General features: G+C 43.6%; 1 protein-coding gene across 6 annotated transcripts in view; it reads left to right on the top strand.

Annotated features, from left to right (window-relative positions):
- RPS6KA1 (ribosomal protein S6 kinase A1) overlaps nucleotides 1-21,824 on the top strand; it is a 98,056-nt gene that overhangs the window by 33,076 nt on the left and 43,156 nt on the right. For 3 of the 6 annotated variants that reach the window (XM_053398678.1, XM_053398680.1, XM_053398681.1), the window contains one exon: nucleotides 16,025-16,118. The exons of the other annotated variants lie outside the window; for them this stretch is intronic. In XM_053398678.1, the coding sequence (XP_053254653.1) occupies nucleotides 16,025-16,118 (94 nt within the window). The remainder of the gene's footprint in view (nucleotides 1-16,024; nucleotides 16,119-21,824) is intronic. 6 annotated transcript variants of the gene reach the window in all.

The following is a 21,824-nucleotide window of genomic DNA, read 5'->3' as shown; positions in this document are numbered from 1 at the left end:
GATCATGGTGATTTTCAGTGAGCTCTCGCAAGAAATCAGCGTAATCTTGCCTGAAACCAGAGCTGATGCCAGCACTGCTTCTCCACCAGCAGCAGAAGCAGTGCCATAGGTGGGTTGCCCACAAGGGCACTGCCTACTTCAAAAATCTTTGAACTACACCTGTGAGTAATTCCCATAACAGCCTGGTGAAATGAATGTGAAATAAGTTCATTTTGGGATAGAACTTTGAACAAATTCTAGTTCCTTTGGGTCTTTAACCTTAAAGGTCATTATTGTTGGGGAATGTAAATTAAACAATTCACATTCCACCGTGTTTGTGTTTTGACGTTTTCTTAATCTTCTGTATATTTTATCCTTTCAGCACAGCAGCTTGTAATGTTCTGAATGCTGAACATTATTATCTTTTTGCTCAGGTTCATTTGTTTGAACTTGAATTGATCTGTGAACTGAACATGAACCCAAACTAGTTTGTTTTGTAAAGAGACAAATGGGAATGGGAACCAGTTCCTTTTGGGACATGTCAAACTAAAACTAGTTCTTTTGAAAAATGAACTTTCAAAGTTCTGGTAGGATGTTTGCCTGCTTCCTGGCCTGAATTTAACTTTTTCTTTTAAATTGTGCACAAATGTCTCTTATCTGGTTAGTAGTTTTTCCAGGCAGCATTCTTTAGCTTGACACCCTTTCTTTCTTTTTTAGAAATAGGAGCTTCTGACTTTGATTTTTTTTTTCTTCATAAAAAGCAAGGAAGGTGGTGGATAATCCTCAAAACAATCTTCATGCACCTCTTCCCTCTTAGCATTTTGGTGATGTTGACTGTGAAACTAGCTATCGACTGTTCTTTCTCTGAGCTTTTCTGAAGTTCTGTGTGTCCACAGTGCTTGGGCTTCAAGTTGTCTGTACGTTTCTGAACTTGCAGAGTTAAAAAAAAAGTTGTAGTCTTTTAATCTCTAAGATAGCTGACTTGAACTTCAAAATTGAATATGTCTTCATCATATTTTGGAGACTTCTTAGTGGGGAAAACCTCTGCCTAATAAAATTATTTTTTATTTAATTGAAACCCAAATAACACCCCCTTTCCTGCTAATTTTAACAAGGAGACCAATATATTGGCATGTTGTCTTCCTGCACAAGGTCCAGTGAAATGAGTCAGAACAAAGTCTTCCTGTAGCTCAAGCTCCAATTCACTTCATATGCTGCAAAACTTCTCATTTTGCATTGAGTTCAATGGGTCAGATCTGTTTGCTTTCAAAGTTTGTTGCCCTTAATAGCCTCCAGGATCTACCACCAAAGGTAGCCATATTTCCCTGCCATGTTGCAAGACTGCCTCTAAAGATGCTTAGCTTACTGGTTTATTAATTTTCTGATTTCCATTTAGAGACTGTCTGAAGGCCTTGAAACAGTTTGCAATATATGTAGGAACGCTGCAAAGGAAGGTCTTGTAAGATGCTCACCCCATTTCTGAAGCATAGATGAGCTCATTCTTCACACCCACTAGACCATCTAACATTCCTCCATCTCTCATCTGGGAGACGCCCAGTTTTATACCAGAGCAGGCTCTCAATCTGGAGAATGTAAAACTACTTCCATCCACGCACTCACACAGTTGTAACCTCCAGGGTTCGACACAACCTTAACTCCTGATAAATAACCAGTCAGCACTGGTAGCAGACACAAACATCAACATCGCACCTAAAGTGGCCCTGAAGGCATAGCAAAAGACCAGAAGCATACCTTTTGGGAATACTGAATAGTGATATTTCTAGAGAAAATAATAAATTCTTTCTGTACGCAACATCTGCGGCGAGAATCCTCGTGGCTAAGTACTGGAAGGGTAACTAAGTACCGACCAAAGAGGAAAGGTTATGTAAATTATGTGAATATTTGGAACTGGCCAAATTGATGGATGTAATAAGATTAAAGCCAATGAATACAGTCAAGAAGGAATGGAAGTGCTTGAATGATTATTTAGAAAGACAAGGTTCTAATGTAAAAATTTGGCTGTGTCTAGAATGACCTTGTGAATGGAAAAGAGGAAACATATTAATATATACATACATATACATATACATATCTATATATTAAGTATATGTATATGTATATATACATATACATATCTATATATTAAGATGATAATACTGAAATACAGATAAAATATGAAATGTGAAAGGAAGTGTTGTGAGAGTGATGGAAGTCTATTACTATTATTATTTTGTAAAATAGTGTATTGTATTGAAATATTATACTTTATTCTTTTATTGTCTACTTTTCTTTGCATTTTCCTTTCTTTTTTCTTTATATTATTCTTTATGTATGGCTTGTTATTGATGTATTTACTTTGCAATCAAAATTCTTTAATATATATAAAAAAAGGTTGTTGTAGGATCCAGGAACCATATTACAATGGTGGAGCAAAGTTTTTGCATCCAGGAGGTCACGGGATCAACCCCCAACATCTCCCATTAAAAGCAGCATAACATGGGGAAGACCTTTGGTTTCAACCCTGGAGAGCTGCTGGCAGTCAGAGTACACACTACTGGGCCAGATGCTCTGACCTGGTACAACTGGCAGCTTCCAGTGTTGGGTGGTCAGGTCAGGGAGTCCCATTTACATGCCAGACCTACCTTCCAGTGGGAAAGGGTGCCTGTCTCTCTTTAATTGCAGACATAGCATAAATTCTGGTGACAGAGGGCAAGAAGTTCCTAGCAATCCAATCACTTGCTGGTATCAGATGCTCTAATCTTAAAAAACATTTTTTGTTTTTAAGCAGCTGAATTGGTCAGAAGGCTTTCCTTGAAAACAGCTGGCTAGATCTTGCCAGTGCAATGTTATCCGTGATGCGGGGGAGCAGGATGGGTAGAGCTATAGGCTTGTAAGCTAGCTAAATTGGTTTCCTAGCTAGTGCTTATGAACTGGCAAATCTGCTAGCTTGCCTGCATCCCATGACTCCTCTAGAGTCTGTGCAGTCGATTAGCAAAATATTAAGGGCTTGCTACTGAGACCTCTGTTGCTTTCTGTTGCTCCAGCTTTTCCTCTTTTCCTCTTTTCCTTTTTTGTTTTTTAAAAAAGGTCTAGCCCACCTTATTCCTTAGGCTCAGGGTAAGTAACAAACTTCTTTAAAATACCAGCCTAAAGATCTGATCTCAGGCAAGCCTGTTCCCCAGTTTATGTTAAGTCTTGCATTGCTGCTTCAAACTGCCCTTGGGGAAACATTCCTAGAACAAAGGGAGTGCCAGGCTGCGTTTCATTGCCCCACAGAACTAAGAAAAAGTCAGTAGCACGCAGCCCTGTTGGGACTCCTTGTCCCAGGTTGAAGGGTCTCCATTTGCAGTTGCAATTGTTTCAGTCCCGTATGGATGAGGAAGCCATTGAGCACTGGTGTTTGAACAGTGCTGGAGTTCTTTGATAAGCATTTTTAGCTCTCCACAGCTATTGTGATGTACTGCCTAGATTGCTAGACATCAGTGTGACCTAGATCAGGGATGGAAAATCTGTGTGTCCGCCTCAATATTGCTGGATCCCATCATCCCTGACCATTAGCAAGGCAAGGTGGGGTTGAGGGGAGTTGAAGTCAAGGAACAATTAGCAGGCCACACATTTCTCATTCCTGGCCTAGACAACATGGCCCTGTCTGCAAGCACCAACTAGCAAAGCAAGGGGATCTGGGCCACGCAACATCTTTCAGCCTAATCTACCTTGCAGGGTTGCTGTGAGTATAAAATAGGGGTGAGCCATATATGCTGTCCTGGGCTCCTTGAAGGAAGTGTAGGATAAAAACATATATGCAATACTGTGTTTTCAAATGCCCACTCTTCAGGGAACCATTTCTTCATGGACTTGTCTGCTGAAGATCTTGCCATGGAACGCCTGCATCTTCCACAAGATTCTTGGGAGAGCACACAGTCTACATATAAATAAAATGGTTGTTGTTAGGGTTCTGTGTGAGTGACTCCTAAAACAGGGGTTTTTGGCTTATCAGTGCAGTTTGGAAGTTTGCTGTCCTGCTTAGATAGGAAGCCACTTCCCCAAGATAGAGGGCTTTCCAAGCTGTGCCATCTGAGCTTCTTGTTAACCAGAGGTACCAGGGGTTGGACCTTGGATCTTTCTGCATGTAGAACTCGTCTTCCGACTGAGCTATCCTCAGCCCCCAGGGTCACACAGTCTACCCAACAGGCTAAATACGGCACACCCATGATAGCTTCAGTACACACCCTTGGAAACATTGTGGTTGAGAAGGGCACATGGGTGATCCTTTTGGGTCACTGTCACCTACCTCCGAGCCATATTACAGGGTGAGCATGGCAGGAGGAAAATGAAACTGCAAAGAATGCAGATTTGCGCTCTCTCTCTCCCTCTCTCTCTCTCTCTCTGTGTGTGTGTGTGTGTTGCACAGCCACTGTTTCTTTATGTTGCTATGCTCTCAGACACATGCATCAGTTCCTCCCAGAACTCTTGACTGTCCCGTGCCAAGAATGGGCCCCAGCTAATGGCAAACTCTTTGGTGCCATTAAACAAATATATCAATCCTTCTCTCTCTCTCTCTCTCTCAGAGCCGTAGGCTTCAATTAATAATTGAATAAGGATCAGCTTTCAGAGCCCTGCATTCCTCATAACCAGCTAGCTTTTTCTGGCACTGTGGAAATAGCTTAGTTGCACAGCCAGGGGTGGGCTGGGGGATGGATGTCTTGAAAGCACTCCAAACTTATTCTCTTGCTGTTTGTAACAATGCATTGAGCTGCCACAGGTTCTTGGTGTCCTGAAAATCCCATAACAGTCTCCTAAAAATTCAGGAGCAATCTAGTAGTGTATTGCTTCAATTGATAATTTGTTGTCTAATGATCTTTTGGAGAGAGAAGTTTTTATTTTATTTTTTAAAAAGTGGGTGATACAAGGAAGGAAGAAATATTTTCAGTTTACAAGCAAATGATGACCTTTTTGCAAAGAATGTCAGTCAATCTCCTTATTGTCTACTCGATTTCTCAGATTTATATATTCTGTCTTTCCTCCAGGGACCTTAAAGCAGCATACATAGTCCCCCCCACCTGCCTGTTGGTATCCTTAAAACAACCTTGTAAGGTAGGTGTGAGGCTGAGAGAACGATTGGTCCAAGGTCACCCAGTGAACTACATGGTTGGGTGTGCATTTGAATTTGGGCCTCCTGGGTCCTAGTTTGACACTATGAACCAGAGGTTCAAAGAGCACGGTGGGGCTGTTTGCAAAAGGGCTTTCAAACAGTCCCATGCTGCACTTTGTGCAGTCTTGACAGCTGGGTCTTCAAAGCATAGCACCATCCGCCATCACCTATTCCCCTTGCATAGCTACAATTCCCATAATGGTGTAACAATCCTTCCTTCCAAGAAACTCGGAATTGTAGCTTTCTGTGGGGAATAGGGGTGCCCTAGCAACTCTCAACTGCCCTTAAATAAGTTCCAGAATTCTTAGGGGGAAGCCATGGCTGCTTGAAGTGGTTTAATGCTGCTTTAAATGTATTGTGCAGATGGGGGCCTAGGTTGGACATGAAGCCCACAGGGTGATGTCGGGCCAGTCACGATCTCACAGACTAACCTGCCTCACAGGGCTGTTGTGAGGATAAAAGGTGGGACACCAACACTGTTTGCCAGTTGGTGCTCGTTAGAGGAAAGGTAGAATCTAACTGTACAGTGGTACCTCGGGTTACATACGCTTCAGGTTACATACGCTTCAGGTTACAGACTCCGCTAACCCAGAAATAGTACCTCAGGTTAAGAACTTTGCTTCAGGATGAGAACAGAAATTGTGCTCCAGCGGCGTGGTGGCAGCAGGAGGCCCCATTAGCTAAAGTGGTACCTCAGGTTAAGAACAGTTTCAGGTTAAGAACAGACCTCCAGAACGAATTAAGTACTTAACCCGAGGTACCACTGTAATAATGTCTCATACCATTTTCAATTCTTAATTGATTACGTATTTCATATATTGTATTATGTATTATATACCAGAATGATTGGATTAATCAGAGGGGAAAGCCTCCTATTGGTGGATTAAAAGAGCACTTCAACCTCCAATTCCTGCTGTTGGATCAAAGGTCTTTTCCAAAAGAAAATAAAACCCCCACAACTATCTTGTAATTAGTTACCAATTAAGAATATGAGGTTAGTGAGTCTGTCCATATCTCCTATGGCAGAAATAAATGACTTGGGTTTCAGTCAGTGATGCATTTAAATTGTGGAGAATTGGCAATGTGCACGTATAAATATTGCAGAGATTTCAGACTTCTTTATATGAAAAGATCAAGCTTAAGATAGGCAATAAGAAATCACGTTGGTTTGAATTCTTGCAGTTAAGATCTCAGTGTTGCAAGACAGCATTTGCAATACTATGGTCTAATTTGGACTTGAGAGAGGTTATGTGTGAAAACACTTTGGCCCCAACCCAGCAGAAATTGCTCCTGCTTTGAGCCCCAGTGAAATCAATAACCATTTTGCAGATGATGTGTAGCATGGAATGAATGCACACATGTTGAGAGGAGGGAGCAGGATTGCAGTTGTAGTCTCCACCTCCTACTTACACACATGGATTTATAAACGTGTACAGCTCAGGATTCCCGGTTGTGCAAAGAGAACCACAGGCATGTTCAGTTGTATGCAAACCTTCAAATGAACATGTATAGGTCAGGGGTGCAACTTAGCATGGCAATTCCGCTTCTTTTGCCAGCCCCCAGCCCCACCCTGCACACACACACACCCCCCCCCCCGTTGCATGTTGCCTGGCCTAACAGGACAAGCTGATAATCACAATTTCATGTGTGTCCAGTTGATTTTAATTCAATTTAAACATCACTTAAGTCTTGCTGTTTGGGGCACAAGGACCCTGATGCACAAGATTTTTGGTTTTTTTTACATTATCTTCAGAGTTGGAAGGTACGCTGGAGGAGAGGGCTATTGCTAGCCATTATGGCTATGCTCCACTACTGCCTCCACAGTTGGAGGCAGTAATGCTTCTGAATACCAGTTATGGAAACTGCAGGAGGGGTGAGTGCTCATCCACCAGGTCCTGCTCATAGGCTTCCCACAGTCATCTGGTTGGCCACTGTGAGAACAGGATGCTGGACTAGATGGGCCATTGGCCTGATCCAGCCGGCTCTTCTTACATTCTTTATAGTGGCTACTGCTTTGCAAGTAAGTCCTATAACTCTGTCCTTCTATGTACTCGTCTTAAATAAAAGCAACTAATACTGCAAAACCTGTTCTGGTTTTGGCTGATGGTGCATCTAATGAAGAACCTGTTCTCCCACAGTTTCTAACTCTGGGCTCTTTTTGGCTGTTGCTGCTACATAAACTTTGCCTGAGCATAGTTGCTTTGGAGGCAAGCTGTATCTCCTGCCTGAGGTTGGCTTGTTCCTTCCCAAATGTTTTTGACAGTTATTACATCACGCTTGTGTGTTAACCAAGGGATGAGATGTAATATATTCTTGCAGAATTACAGGGTAATATTAGAACATGCTGTTTCCTGTTGTGTTTTCTTGAGCCGCTTCAAGTTCAGCAACAGCCTCAAGCATGAGAGGGAAATGTACCCAGCCTTAATGATTTTTGTTTTCAGTAATCCTGTTTTTAGTTATAGAGTGACTGTTGTTTTAAAAGCTTTAGGAAGGTTAAGCATGCTTACACCTCGTAACCGGGAGTTCCACAGATGGTATCTGTGCTATGTGAAAAATTATGGCCATGGCTTGGCATAGTTGGACACGCTTAAGCTTGCAAGCGTCGGTGAAGTCTAAAATATGATGAATGTAGCAGTGGATTGCGGCCCGCTTATTGTGTGTTGAACATAATGCAGGTTAGTATAAGAATTGGCTGCTTTTGGCGAACCCTCACTACCATCTTTCTGGCTCCATCCTCAGTGAGGCAGCAATCCTAGACATGTTTGCTAGGGGGTAAGCCCCACTGAACACCCTAAGACTTGCTTCCAAGTAGACATGTATAGGTTTGTGCTGTGATTATTATTTTTACGAGATAGATAACAATAAACTTAATTCTGTCTCCTGGGTTCAGTCACCAGTAGAAGGTGATAGTGATGATAGACTTTGACAGAAGCAAATGTGGTTGCTCTGAGGAGTCTTCTGTTTTCGAAAATCTGCCTTAGTTGGTGCTGTGTATACAGGGCGGTGGCTGAACAAAAATATCGACCTTTGCATCTGTTTGCTTTCTTGCACTGCTTTTTTTTTTTTAAGTGCAGCTGCAGCATGGATTATGTGTTGAAGGTTCTTTACATCTGCAAGGAAGGATATTCTTGCTTGGAATGGTGTCCCCTTCCTTCTTGGAAAGGTGACTCCTTCCTTCACCGTTCAGGGTTGAGTGTTTCCTTTTCCCCTTGTGTTGTGCCTCTCTTCTAATCTCCCTCACTTGCTGGGTTGTGGTGGGCAATGAAGCTTTCTTAGTTTGGCATTGTAGAGCTGAAATAACATTAGTGCTAGAAGTCAGGAAGACTCTCCTTTAGATTATTGCCCTAACCAAAACTCATTAGGTGGCTTTAGGCAAACTTTTGTGTCTTAACCTCAGTGCTCCTCCAGTCTCTGACATGGGAATAATACTGGCCTATCTTCCAAGATGGTTGTATGGATTACTGAAATGAAGTTCATGAATATTGAACTGGAAGCCTGGGACTCCTACACTTTGACCCTATTTAAAACACCATCATATCACTTTAAACAGTCAATGCTTCCCCCAAAGAATCCTGGGAATTGTAGTTCTTTCAAAGGTGCTGAGAGAAGATCCCTATTGCCCTCACAGAGCTACAATTTCCAGAGTAGTTCAACAAACAATTCTTCTTCCCATGGAACTCTTGGAATTGTAGCTCTGTGCAAGGAATAGGATGTCCGAACAGCTCTCGGCATCCTTAGCAAACTACAGGTCCCAGGACCTGGGTTCTTTGGGGAAGCCATGACAATTTTTTAAAGTGGTGTGATAATGCTTTAAATGTATATTGTAGATGGGGCCTGTGTGTGCTTTAAATAATCAACCTGACATCATAAGTGCCTTCACTGTTACATTTCCTTACATGTGAAATTCATAAACGTGCTGGGAGCATAAAGTTTCTCTTTGATGTTGTGGTTTACATGTTTCATTTTATTGCATTACAAGTACACGCACTGCTATATGACGAAATGAGTTTAAAAAGCAAATGTGGATAAAAGAGGACAGAACAAAAACAATTAAAGCCATAGCCCCAAAGAATAATAAGTGGTGATGTGGCAACCTGCATCAGAAAATTTTCAGTTTGCACGGGGAAATTTTCTGTCCTAGGGCATGATATCATTTTAGCATGTCTATTTTACTTGTATTTAGTAAATGAAGCTAAAACATTGATTTTGATAAGCCTGCCTAATATTTGTTTGTAGTTGTCACTAATTTATGTAATGGCCATTTTTCCTTGGACAAAGCAAGCACAGAGTGGGATGTGGGTCTATTTTGGGGGGGGATTATATCCGATGTCCCTGCTTATAAAGTTAAATTATAATAGAAATACTTTCAAAAGTGTGATGTATCTTTACAAAAGGGTCATGGAAAGGTGGTGGAGGATGAATCCCTGACACCCCTCTGTTTATGGAGAAGATGTAAGAGAACTACATTTCAAAGAAAGAAACAGATTTTAGGTGCATGAGTTAACTTTTCAGTGCTACAAACCAAATCAGTGTCCCCCACCCCCAGTATCTAGCTGCCTCCATTCTAGCATCTGTAAATGTCCGTGCTGGGGGGGGGGTGCAACATAGGATGTGGCCTGTCCTTGTGCAGAAGCTGCTGTTGGTCATGCATGGCTTGTCTCTCATGCTTAACACCGGCAAGGCCTCCCTATATGTCTGCCTCTGCACTTAAAGCTGCCTTAAGTTTCTGGATGTCTAAGGTCAAGCTGTAGGGTTATTTGGCCCTGGAAAACAAAATGTGCCAATGGTTGGGCCACTCTCCAAACCCATCCTGCTTCTCCCCTGCCAAAAATAAAAAAAAACCAGTCAAAGCCATCTTCATTTACCTGTTGCACCTGCCACATTTCTGCTGTTCCAGCGCTGCCCGCTTTAAATCTTGAGTATCAGTGAGATGAGCTTATGGGGCTTGGGGAGATACCATAGCTTAGAGAGTTAGCCTATGGTAGGTAGGTAGCCGTGTTGGTCTGCCATAGTTGAAACAAAGTAAAAAAATTCCTTCCAGTAGCACCTTAGAGACCAACTAAGTTTGTTATTGGTATGAGCTTTTGTGTGCATGCACACTTCTTCAGAGAGAGAGAGAGAGAGAGAGAGAGAGAGAGAGAGAGAGAGAGCGCATACACCTGCATTATACAGACAAGGTCCCAGTTCAACCCCCAGCATCTCCAGTCTTTTCTTTCTTCAAGGAGCAGGAAAAAAACTTCTGCCTGAGACCCTCTGCCAGTCAGAGGAGACAAATAGTCTGCTCCGATGGAAGGCAACTTCCTAAGCTTTTAGCATCTAAATTGCATGATGACTGTGTTTGCCCCCTGGTCTCTAATTCTTAGACATGCTGCCGTCAGGTTTTCAAGCTTGTCTGTTCAGTGATGAGCACAATTAAAAAGTACTACCAGAAACCTTTTAGTGCATGGTTTCTCAATATGTGGTGGCCAGCCACTATTGTTGCAGCCATCAAGGCACCAGATTTCTTTTATGGGCTGGAATATGACTCTGCTGTCACATTCCATATCTGCATACATGCACATGATTCCGTAATCCCATCTGCGGCCACAGCTGCATACCAGTTTGAGGGTACTTTCTGTAGCTCAGGTGTGGGTCGAAGGGAGGCTGAGAGGTGGCCCAGCATCTGCTGGCCTCAGGGCTCCTTGCAAAGAGTCCTGGACAAGCGTAAACTATGCTGGTCTAATCCAGCAAAGCACGACTTGCCCTTAAGCAAAGGGATAAAGGGTTTGGAGTTGTTGTTTTTTCGCGTGCAGTTGGACACAAAATAAGGAGTTGGAAAAATTGTGTGCAGTTGGAAAGCTGATAGTGTGCAATTTGTAAAATGGGCATTGTGTGGGGGGTAGATTTCACATGTTAGACATATGTGCTTATGAAGCACTTAACATGTCAGGTATAGCATGTATGAAAATTTGTAAGGGTAGAATGCACTCAGTCAACTATCCAAGCATATTAAAACATTTTCTTCTTTTTGGCCAGAATCTCTGCTTGCTGCACCTTTGGGCAGTTAATTCTTCATCACATCCTTGCACATCCTTAAAGGAATCCTTTTCTGTGTGCCTGTTAAGTTACTGGGTTATGGCAGATTCATCAATGAATCGCTGCTGTATAGTAGATATTGCAGAGGGTTCGACCATATGACCCTTGCGAGTTGCTTCCAACTCTATGATTCTGTGATAAGAACTACTGACTCCTATGAAGAAACCACCACTGATGCAGGGTGTAAACAAGGAGCAAAGTATGTTTTGTGTTCATTCAGCTGTGCATCTGATGGGAATGTTTGCAGTTGGAAATTCTGCTTTTAAAACCCTGCTTGGGATCACAGAGCACAAGACGACATATGGCTTTATTGCTAAGAGATCCTGCATATCCGTTTAAAAACACATCAGTGGACCACTGGGAATTCTAGTTCTAAAAAGAAAAGTGGCATCCATAAGCCTAAAGATAGCTTATCCCTCCTGTTCTCCTCTGCAAACAAAAACTCTTGGATAACACTTTTTAGTGAAATATTTATCCTTCCTACTGTGGAGAGGGAACTTTCTCTGTGGAAACCCCTCAGCTATGTAATTTCTTGCCCACAGAGGTGCATCTGGCACCATCACTGTGTACTTTTTGTTGTACTGTATTCAGTTCGAAAGCACGTCAAAGTGCAAGTAGATAAATAGGTACCGCTCCGGCGGGAAGTTAAATGGCATTTCCGTGCGCTGCTCTGGTTCGCCAGAAGCGGCTTAGTCATGCTGGCCACATGACCCGGAAGCTGTACGTTGGCTCCCTTGGCCAATAAAGTGAGATGAGCGCTGCAACCCCAGAGTCGGGGTTTTTATTCTGAAAATGCGCCTTTTACCCTGACCTTTGAGATACATACAGTGGTATCTTGGGTTACATATGTTTCAGGTTACAGACTCTGCTAACCCAGAAATAGTACCTCAGGTTAAGAACTTTGCTTCAGGATGAGAACAGAAATCGTGCTCTGGCGGCGCAGTGGCAGCGGGAGGCCCCCCCCCATTAGCTAAAGTGGTACCTCAGGTTAAGAACAGTTTCAAGTTAAGAACGGACCTCCAGAACAAATTAAATTCTTAACCCACCCTGTTCTCTTAAGTGTCACTTACTTTAATGATTTAATATTGTATTTTAAAATGCTTGTAGAAATCTACTAATTAATAATAATAGGTTGTTTCCAACTAAGTTCTACCCAGAGTAGACTGACTGAAATTAATTGATGTACACTAGTCACACCCACTCATTTCAGTGGGTTTAATCTGAATATAAGTAATGTTGAATACAACCTAGTAGTAGTAGTAGCAGCAGCAGCAGCTACAGCAACTGACTTATGCAGGTGAATTATTCCAGGATTCAAGAGGGCTGCCCATCGCTTAAATTGTTATATAGCCAGTGGGATATTCCTAATGGTATATTTCAGTTCCTTGGGGAGAGAAAAAAATGTTTCAGCCTTGCATGGTACATGCATGACAGGCCTCTATCTGAAATAGGATGCTGCTCTGTCTCTAGGTTGGGCTTGGAGAATACTTCTGGTCTTGGATGGAGAAACAGGCAGAGCTTTGTTTTAAAGCAGGTACTGTACCTTGGCTGTTTCAGTGACCTCACTGGGAGAGACTGCGGCAGCGGTACTCCTTTTTATTTTCCCCTTGCAGCTTTTGTTTCATTGGGGTTGGCATACATAACTTTCCTCAGGCAGCAGTTTTGGGAGTTATCATTAGGGCTGCAAATTGTCAATTATTTAGCTTATTAAATGTTTTAACCACTTGGGCTTCCTCCCTCCGGCATCAAAACACCTTTGAAGATCTTTGAGTGCTTCTATTTGAGAGCTGCTATTTTCTAACATACAGTACACAACCTGCTAACTAGCAGAAAAAAGGAAAAAAGGAAAATCCAGGTGACATTGCTGTCCAGTTGTTGCATTCTGGTATTTCCTGTGTTTTGTCCTTCCATCTCTTAAGATTATTCTTAGTATATATTAATTGATTTATACCCCACCTTTTCCCCTGATAGGGTTCAAGACAACTTACAGATAAAACAAGAATGGCTAAATACATGGGTGGAAGGGCAATCATTAAAAAAACAACAACCCTGCTTTGTGGTATATTTAAGGGCAAGTAATGCAAATCCTAATTCACTCCAGCATTTTCTGATTGCAGCAGCTGGTTGCTTTTTACCTGTCCAGAATTCATAGGACTCTTGTTAAAAGTTAAAAAGCAGAGGTAGGGAACATATTTTCAGCCTGAGGGCTCCGTTTCCTCATGGGAAAACCTTCTGGAGGTCACATGCCTATGATAGGCAGACCAGATGCAGAACTGTGGGGAGGAATAGGTGCGTCTCCTACCATTGTAGAATCGGCTACACCCCAGCCATGCAAGTGAATTGTTTCTGGTCCTTCTCTCTTTCTCTTTCTCTTTCTCTTTCTCTTTCTCTTTCTCTTTCTCTCTCCCTTGCACATGGACATACACACTCTCTTTCCTCCAGCCAGACAAAGAAGAAGCATTATCACAGTTCAAGGACACATTCCAGCCAAGCAAAAGCACTCAGGAGTGGACCAGTGAGGGGTGTTGCCTGGGGAGACTACCAAAGGCTGGACAGAGAGAGCTGGAGGCTGCATTTGGCCCCCAGTCCTGCGGCTGACCACAACTGCTTAAAGTCCTGCGGGAGGTTCAGTTCAGCCCACTTCCATTTCCAGTCCATGAACAGAGTGTTTACCTGCATTGGTCTCTGGCACCTTTCCTATCATATGTTCTGTGGTACAGTCCCTTTCCCCCCCAACACTTCTTTTTTCAACAGCTACCTCTTACCTTTTGTCAACTTTTAATTCTTGCACTGAAGTGCAAGTGTGCAAAAAAGAAAAAAAAAGAAAAAAGACAAGTAAATGTTCAAACTCTTTTCTTTGGGACGGATATTGTTGGAGCATTGATGGTACCACCCACTTTTCCCTCTGGTGTTGGGGTGGCCTCTGCAGGACTGTAATGGGCACTAATTCAAGCATATTGTGTAACCAAAATGGAAGACCATCTTTTTGGGGAGTGCAGTAGACCAGCGTTTTAACCGCTCCTAAAATCCACACTCTTTGCCCGAAGCTGACTTAGTCAACCTATCTCTTTTGTGCTTCCTGTGAGTGTCAGATTACTCTTTTTCTCACTGCTGCTGCTGTCTCTGGCTTCTGTCCTTTCAACGTCAAGCATCCATGGCTGTTTAAACAGGGAATAATGGAGGACTGTTAGGACTTGCATTGGAAATAGTTGACCCTATTTCCCCTGCCTCCCCCCACAACCTGCCTTTGTTCCACAGAGTTATCATGCCCCCTTGAGGCTTATGCAGTTAGTACAACTTGCATCGAAAGCACACGGGGAATTTGTTTGTTGTTTGCTGGGATCCTAACCTACAGAGAAGCCATTGCTCACAAGTGAGGAACTTGTGGTCCTCCAGATCTCATTAGGCTCCAGCTCCCATCAACCCCAGCTGGCATGGCCAGTCATTGGGCATGATGGGAGCTTTAGTCCAACAACATCTGGAGGGCCAAAGGCCCCCCCGGACCTGATCTGAATGTAAACTCATGTTTCTAGGCCTAGGAAAGCATCTGTCCTTGACAGTTTTTGAGCATTGCTTGGGAATATAGGAATCTGTCATATACCACTTCAGACCATTTGTCCATATTGTCTACGTTGATTGGCAGTGAATCCTCGGGGTTTCAGGCAAAGGGTCTTTCCTAGAACCTGCTTACCAGATCTTTCTGTGTTGGGGATTGAACTTCAGGCTGGGGATATGAGCAGCAGGTGTTTTGCCTCTGATATGTGCCCCCCATGATTCAGTAGGGCAGCCCCACGGGCAAGATGCTGCTGCTTCCTGTCAGCTCCTTGCAGGAGGTACCTGAGCACTGAGTTTGTAACTCTTAGGGCCCAAAAGTACCAGAGTCAGTCCCAGCAAATGGGAAGCACAAATGCAAATTATGTGTCTCTTGTTGCAAGAGGCACAAGGAATTTTACAACTCTGAGAACTCATTCTGCATTAAACCACAAAAGCACTTTGCTTAATCCTACCAGCAAGTACAGACACTGGCCTGAGCTGTACATGCAGGAGAATGAGATGGGACTGAGGTGATAGAATGGGCTGCACCACTTCAGCTTGTAGCTTCTAAGGTGGGTTCCCGTGAATGCTCTTTCTTTAAAAACAAAACACAATAAAACTTTACTGAAAATAGAAAAGCAGCACAATAGGGAAGAAAAGAGCTGGGATGAATTTCCGCTTAAAGGGGAGCATGTGCAAATATGACCACCCCACTACAGTGTGAAGTGGTACAGTCTATTCTGCCACCTTATTCTGTTGCATATATAACGAAGCTGGCTGAGGTTTCTGACCTTTTTTTCCTTTTTTCTTTTTTTCTTTTTTGCACACCCTAGAAATATACCAGAGGTGTGGAATGTGAAGGAGTCTGGAATCTAAATGTTTAAAATGAAACAGAAGAGTAAGAGTGTGGTTGAGGCAGAGGGCGTTCTTATTTCCTGCTGCAGCTATTTGCTAACCTGAAACTCGGTCTTGCGGCTTTACCATCCCTTAACTTACTGGATTAGTCTCCTGCCGGGGGGGGGGGGAGGACTCACAAACCCCATTCATATGCCATACAGCAGAAAATTAAGCTTCGGGATTTGCTCACATGAGATGTAGTGATGGCCACCAGCTTGGTTGGCTTTAAACAGGGTTTAGATAATTTCATGAAAGATAAGACTATCATGGTGGCTAGTCCTTATGGCTATGCCCTACCTCCAGCGTCGGAGGCAGCCTACCTCTGAACAGAAATTGCTGGGGAGCACCAGCAGGAAGTGTGCTAATGTGCTTATGTCCTGCTTGCAGGTTTCTCATAGGACATGAGCACATTAGCTTGCAGGGAGACAAGCACTCGCTGGAGCCAGAGGCAATGACAGGCAGAGCCACCCGCGGACTGGTTGTAAGTAGGCATGCAGTTGATAGAACAGTGCCCCATTTGCCCTAATGGTCCAGCTTCTGCTTGTGTGTTACTATGGATCATGGAGGTTAATAGCCAAATTTAGGAGGAGGAAGGGACAAATTTAATGTGTCTTTTTAAAAATCCTGCCTTTGTCAGTTAACTTGGGGCTCAAGGTGAAAGACCCAGTGCACTTCAATGGAACGTATCCCTGCTTTCCCTTAGCTCGGGCCGGCAACTTCCACCCCTAAATTGATTTTCTCATTTTTATGAGGCATCCACACACTGCCAAATTCCTCTTTAGCAACTGGCAGTGTCTATTTGCAGCCTCCTGGACTTCACACCTTCCGGAAGAGGGTTTCCTTCCTGTGACAACTTTATCTTCCTTGTAATGAGAGATTGAGACATAAATAACCACCTTTTGTTCATTTGTGAACCTGTGTTGTGTGGTTGTCTGCAGGATGGCTTTACTGTTGGGCAGAACAATTCAAACCTTCTCCACACCCACCCAACCTGTTCATGGCCAGAGTTTTGGCTTCATCTAAGGCAGAGATGGGGAAGCTGCGGCCCTCCAGATGTTGTTAGACTCCCAACTCCCATCAGCTGCATCTAAAGAGACTCCACTCCTCATCCCTGCTGAAAGAGCTTGAGATGAAGAGATTGTCTTGCCCATTTTGTATCTCTTCTTGTCCAACCAGTGTTAGTGTAAGAAGAGGTGGGGAAGAGGTCTGGCCCACAGACCTCTTTAATGAATCATGTCACCTGCCCCATATCTGATGCTCCCCGCAGTGAGCAGTTAAAGGAGCCCACGATGCTCTGCTTGCTCATGGGCAAGCAGGGAGAGCACTGGGGGCTGTCTCAGATGGAGAGGGGGAACTTTCCCGATCCCCAGCTGAGCTGCGCAAACAAGCTGCCTTGTCCCAGCCTGCAAACACCTGGGGGAAGCTGCCTCAGCTGTCATGTGAGCTGGGGCAGTTTCCCCCAGTGTCTCGCAGGCAAAGGCCAATGCATCTTGTTTTTTCAACATTGTGGTATGTCACCAAACCACAGTGTTTGGCTTGCGATACACCGCGATGTTGAAAAGCTGTTATCGCCCTTCCCTAGTAGATGGTCCCTCCCACCTGTCAAAGTTGACCTGCCACAGTGGTGAAGAGAGAACGATGTCGCCCACCGGGCCAAAAAGCCGCCCAGCTGCAATAATTTTCTGCACCTTCCCTTATTAATACGCGATTAGGTAAATGATCATGGCAGGTGTTTAAATATTTACTCGTACATGCAATACAAAATAAATTAGGCGTAAGTAGGGTACTTCAATCTCTGGTTTCTTTTGTAGTTTAAAAAAACAAAGAAAGAAAGAGAAAGAAAGAAAGATCTAGGTTCTACTAACACACACTTCTGCAAAAATAGAAATAAAAGGCTTTAAAATGTGCAGAGGGTGTGAGAATCAGAGGCTAATTTTTAAATTCAGATTCTTCAACACAGCTTTCTAAGGCATCTCCCAAACTGGTTATCTTTCCTGGCTTTTGCCACCACCCCAACTTCTCTGGGTTTTTTCCTTGGGTGGTTTTTCTTCTTCTATTATTCTTTCAGGCTACTGATTTAGAAACTCTGTTCCGGGGAACTTTGAGATTTCTTGATACCTTATCAACCGTTTCCTCTTCGGTCAAAATGTTTGAATAACAGCAGGCAACATTCCCTGAAAGAGAACTTGTTTATCTCTGCTGATCTTCCTCTGCAGTGCTCTGATGCCAGAGACCTGTTTTGAGGGATGTGCTCAGTACACTGAGGGGACAATGAAATTTTGGCCAAAGAACTGTTTTGCTCCAGTGTACTCCTCTGAGCCCTCTTCTGAGGAACCCCAGTGTGTTGCAATAACTGACAGTGTTCCCTGAAGGTTGAAAGTTTGAAAGCTACCGCTGTGAACTGTGCCAAGTGTGCTGGTTGCGCCTAAACACAGCTCTTATCATTTTCCAGAAGAAAATGGTGTCAGCACAAGTCTGTGCGTGCAGCACTTGCTTATGCACACAGTAAAAGTGTATCAAAGCATGCAAGGGAGCCAGATGTGTGTGTCCGCTCCGTGTAAGCATTTTCTCACAAGTTCTTAAGTTCTCCTTCAATCTTTTATTGACCTTTCACAATACAGCAGTAATTCTGTCTCGCTGAGCAGTTTCATATTGTCTGGAGACTTGCCTTGCCCACCCATCCCCTAAATATGAAATGATAATTGTCCAAATTGTTTACAAATGAGATGTCACATTTTTGCTCGCTCCCCACGTTTTAATGGCTATAACTTTGAATGCAGCTCTGGATACAGCTTCATGCTATTCATTTTCCAGGGCTGTGAGCCATAAAAATGCCTGCGTAGGGAACAGTAGGGTGTGCCTGGAGTAACTGTGCATGTTTGGCTCTTGTGGCTTCCCTACATGTGCATGCATGCACACACATGGATATCTCTATACATCAGTGTTTGTCATAGCCACATATTGAGGCTGTAGTGGCCAACCTCTTCCCAGAACCTAGCCTCAGTGCACACATAAGAAGGTGGAAGTGCATCTCTGACTATCCACAGCAAGGCTCACATTCTCCATACTGGGAATGCCATATTTTGCCATCCATGTTACAAAACAGCAGTGGGAGGTGGGGCTCTGGCTCAAAGGCTGCCTGTGGCCCTTGGTCTAATTTTCATGTGGGTGGGAGGAGCCTGGGCCCCTGGCCAGAGCCACCTGTTTTTCCCCCAGCAGCCCACTGGACAGGATGCAAAAAAAGAAGGAGTTGTTGGAGAGTGAGTGAAGGGGGCAGGCAGAAGGTTCCTGGTTCAGTCCCTGGCATCTGTGGGTGGGGCTGCAAAGTCTTCCTTCTGAAATGCTTGATTGCTGCTGCCAGTTAGTGCAGACAGTACTGAGCTACATGGACCCAAAGGTCTGACCTTGTATGTCCTGTGCAGGCATTTTGCAGGCATTTTGTGGGGAAGGACTGTAGCTCAATGACAAAACACATGCTTTGCATGCTAAAGTTTTTAGGTACATGAAGTTATGGTTTGAGTCTAACATAAGGCAGCTTCATTTGTTTAAAACACCCTGGAGAATACAATATTGTACTCTAGCCTGAATACGGGTGCCAGGGGAATCTCCTTGGGGAGGGCATTCCATAACCAGGATCCTGTGGTGTCATTCTGTGATTTCTAGATGTCAAGGAAGCCCTAAGAGGCCTTGGCAAATGTGAGCATGTTGGTATGGAAGAAGGCACTCCATTTGGGTTAACACCACAATGAGACCAACATTTATTTGATTCTATTATTTGTGTGTTATGATCTGCATGTGCAGGCTTTTTATATATAGCCTTCAGAGTGAGGCCAGAAGCCCACTTCTAGTGCATAGTGCAAGAGACAGCTGCTGTTTTGGAACAGCTTTTATCACACCGGCAGCTTCCTGTTTATGATATTCTGATCCGTGCTCTGGTTGTAACCAATACTGATTTAGCCACCTTCTACAGGATGCATTTGATTTCTGTATAGGAGAATAGCTGGCTTGCCTCTCTCTCTTTTTTCCGTCTCCACAGATCCACAACTCTGCTGGGAGATCAGAACATCTCCCAATCAACTGGTGCTTGTGTTTGTTAGCCTAGCAGCTGCTAAGGTAGCGCAAGAGCTATTTCACACAACCTGCAAAGGTGTAGTGGGTGGGAGAGGAGAGTGAATTTGGACAGAGTTTGTAACTTGCAGAGAAGCAGTCAGGCATCTGGTCTGTCTAGGGCTCAAGCCAAAATTCTTTTTCCATGCTGGTATTGTATTACTGCAGAGAGTTTATCAGTAAGCAGCAGCAAAGCAACTGCAGTCAACGCACTCAAGTGGGATTTTCTGTTATACACTCGTATCAATTTCCATTCTTATACAACAATTCTTTTCTTTTGGAAAAGAAAACATATAAATAAAATTCACATACAAAAAAGCACTCAAGTGGGAGTCTAGAACATAAGAAAAAATGAAAAATTTCAAAGGATGGCTGTGTTTTGGTTTGCATATTGTTTTGACAAGTTCAAATTAGGTAAGTTTTGCCATTTAAAGCAAACTGAAAAATATATATCTTCCATTCCTACTGCTGTGCAGGTCTGCCTAGATTTGGGAATTCTGCTCTGTTGTAGCCACAGCAAAAATTAAAGTCAGGGTGACCTTTCTTCCCAATTTGTTAATCCACAACACTTTCCCTGCCTCTAGTTCCACCCATCATCCTTTCTGGCTCTGCCCAGCACCAGCACACAGCCCCTGCCCTCAACAGATTATAGACACTCCAAGTGTCCCCAGGGACAGTCCCACTTTTACAGAAGCTGTCCTGGTTTCTGATTTGATCCTGAAATGTCCCCCTTTTCCTTAGGACGTCCCTATTTTTATCAGAGAAATGTCGGAGGGTATGGAATTATCCAACCCCTGAGCCATCTGAAGGTAGCCCTAAATAGGGAAGTTTTCTTAATGTTTAATGTTTTATTATGTTTTTATATATATTGGAAGCCGCCCAGAGTGGCTGGGGCAACCCAGTCAGATGGTTGGGGTATAAATAGTAACATTATTATGGAATAGGATGCCCCTATATTCATTGGAGAAATGTTGGAGGGTATGATATTCCCCATTAGGGCAGGGATTTGCTGGGCTCCATGTCGCAGCCAGCATGGCCAGTGGTCAGAGATGATGGGAGCTTTAGTTAAGCAACATCTGGAGGGCCACGGGTTCACTCCAACTGCTTTCAAATTCATGATGGGCATACTGCACTTGGATCCCACCCTTCCTCCTGTAAGCTCGGTCAGGTAAGAATTTGTCCTGAGTGCACCCTTCACAACAAGCTTGTGAGGTAGCTTAGGCTGGAAGAAAGTGAGCGACCCGTGGTTGCGCCAAGGGTGAGCATCACAGCTGAATGTGAGGAGGAGATTCCAAGGCCCTATCCACTACTGTACTGTAGTGGTTTCAAAGTCTGTACCTTGAAGGAATCCTCTTCACCTTGACGAACTTCTATTCATGCTTATGATGGATTCTTTGGCTTAGAGTGCATATTAAGTCCCATGTGACCCCATACAGGCCTTTTCAAGGGATGCTAATAACTGCCTTGCACCAGATCAGACTTACTTATTCATCTAGCCCACTATGGTTCAACCCTGACTGACAGTGGCTTTCCAAGTTCTCGGGCAAAGAAAAGCATTTCCCACCACCTGCTTACTGATCCTTCTAACAGAAGGTATTAGGTATTGAACCTGAGATTTTACACGAAGCAGATGCATGGATGAGATACCTTGCAATCACTATGAATGAACTCGGTGTTCTCTAGAATACACCCAGTGCTTCAGTGCCTTTATATTGTGGAGGAAGTTCAGTCATGGTGGGCGAGGTGTCTTTTTCGCAGAAGCGTATCTGCTGTTAACTTCTCGTTTAAGGAGCCCTTGCTAAGCTTTTGCAGAACAGAAGAGTTCCTTGGAACACATTTGAGATTCCCTGCATAGTTTGAAGTCCAGCTTCAGGATGATTCTCCAGATGATGATCAAATCTTAACTTTCTCTAGAAAGTTCTCTGCACCCCTTGTTTGCTCCCATCTCTGTATGTATATGTAACCATCCCATCTCTATGTAAGGCAGGGATGGGGAACCTGTGATACTCTAGACATTGTTAAACTTTGACTCCCATCAGCTCCAGCCAGCCTGGGCGATGGTCAGAGAAAGTAGGAGTTG

This window comes from Podarcis raffonei, chromosome 8 (assembly GCF_027172205.1).
Source record: "Podarcis raffonei isolate rPodRaf1 chromosome 8, rPodRaf1.pri, whole genome shotgun sequence".
In the NCBI taxonomy this organism is placed as follows: Eukaryota; Metazoa; Chordata; class Lepidosauria; order Squamata; family Lacertidae; genus Podarcis; species Podarcis raffonei.
This window is presented reverse-complemented; position numbering and strand designations above follow the sequence as displayed.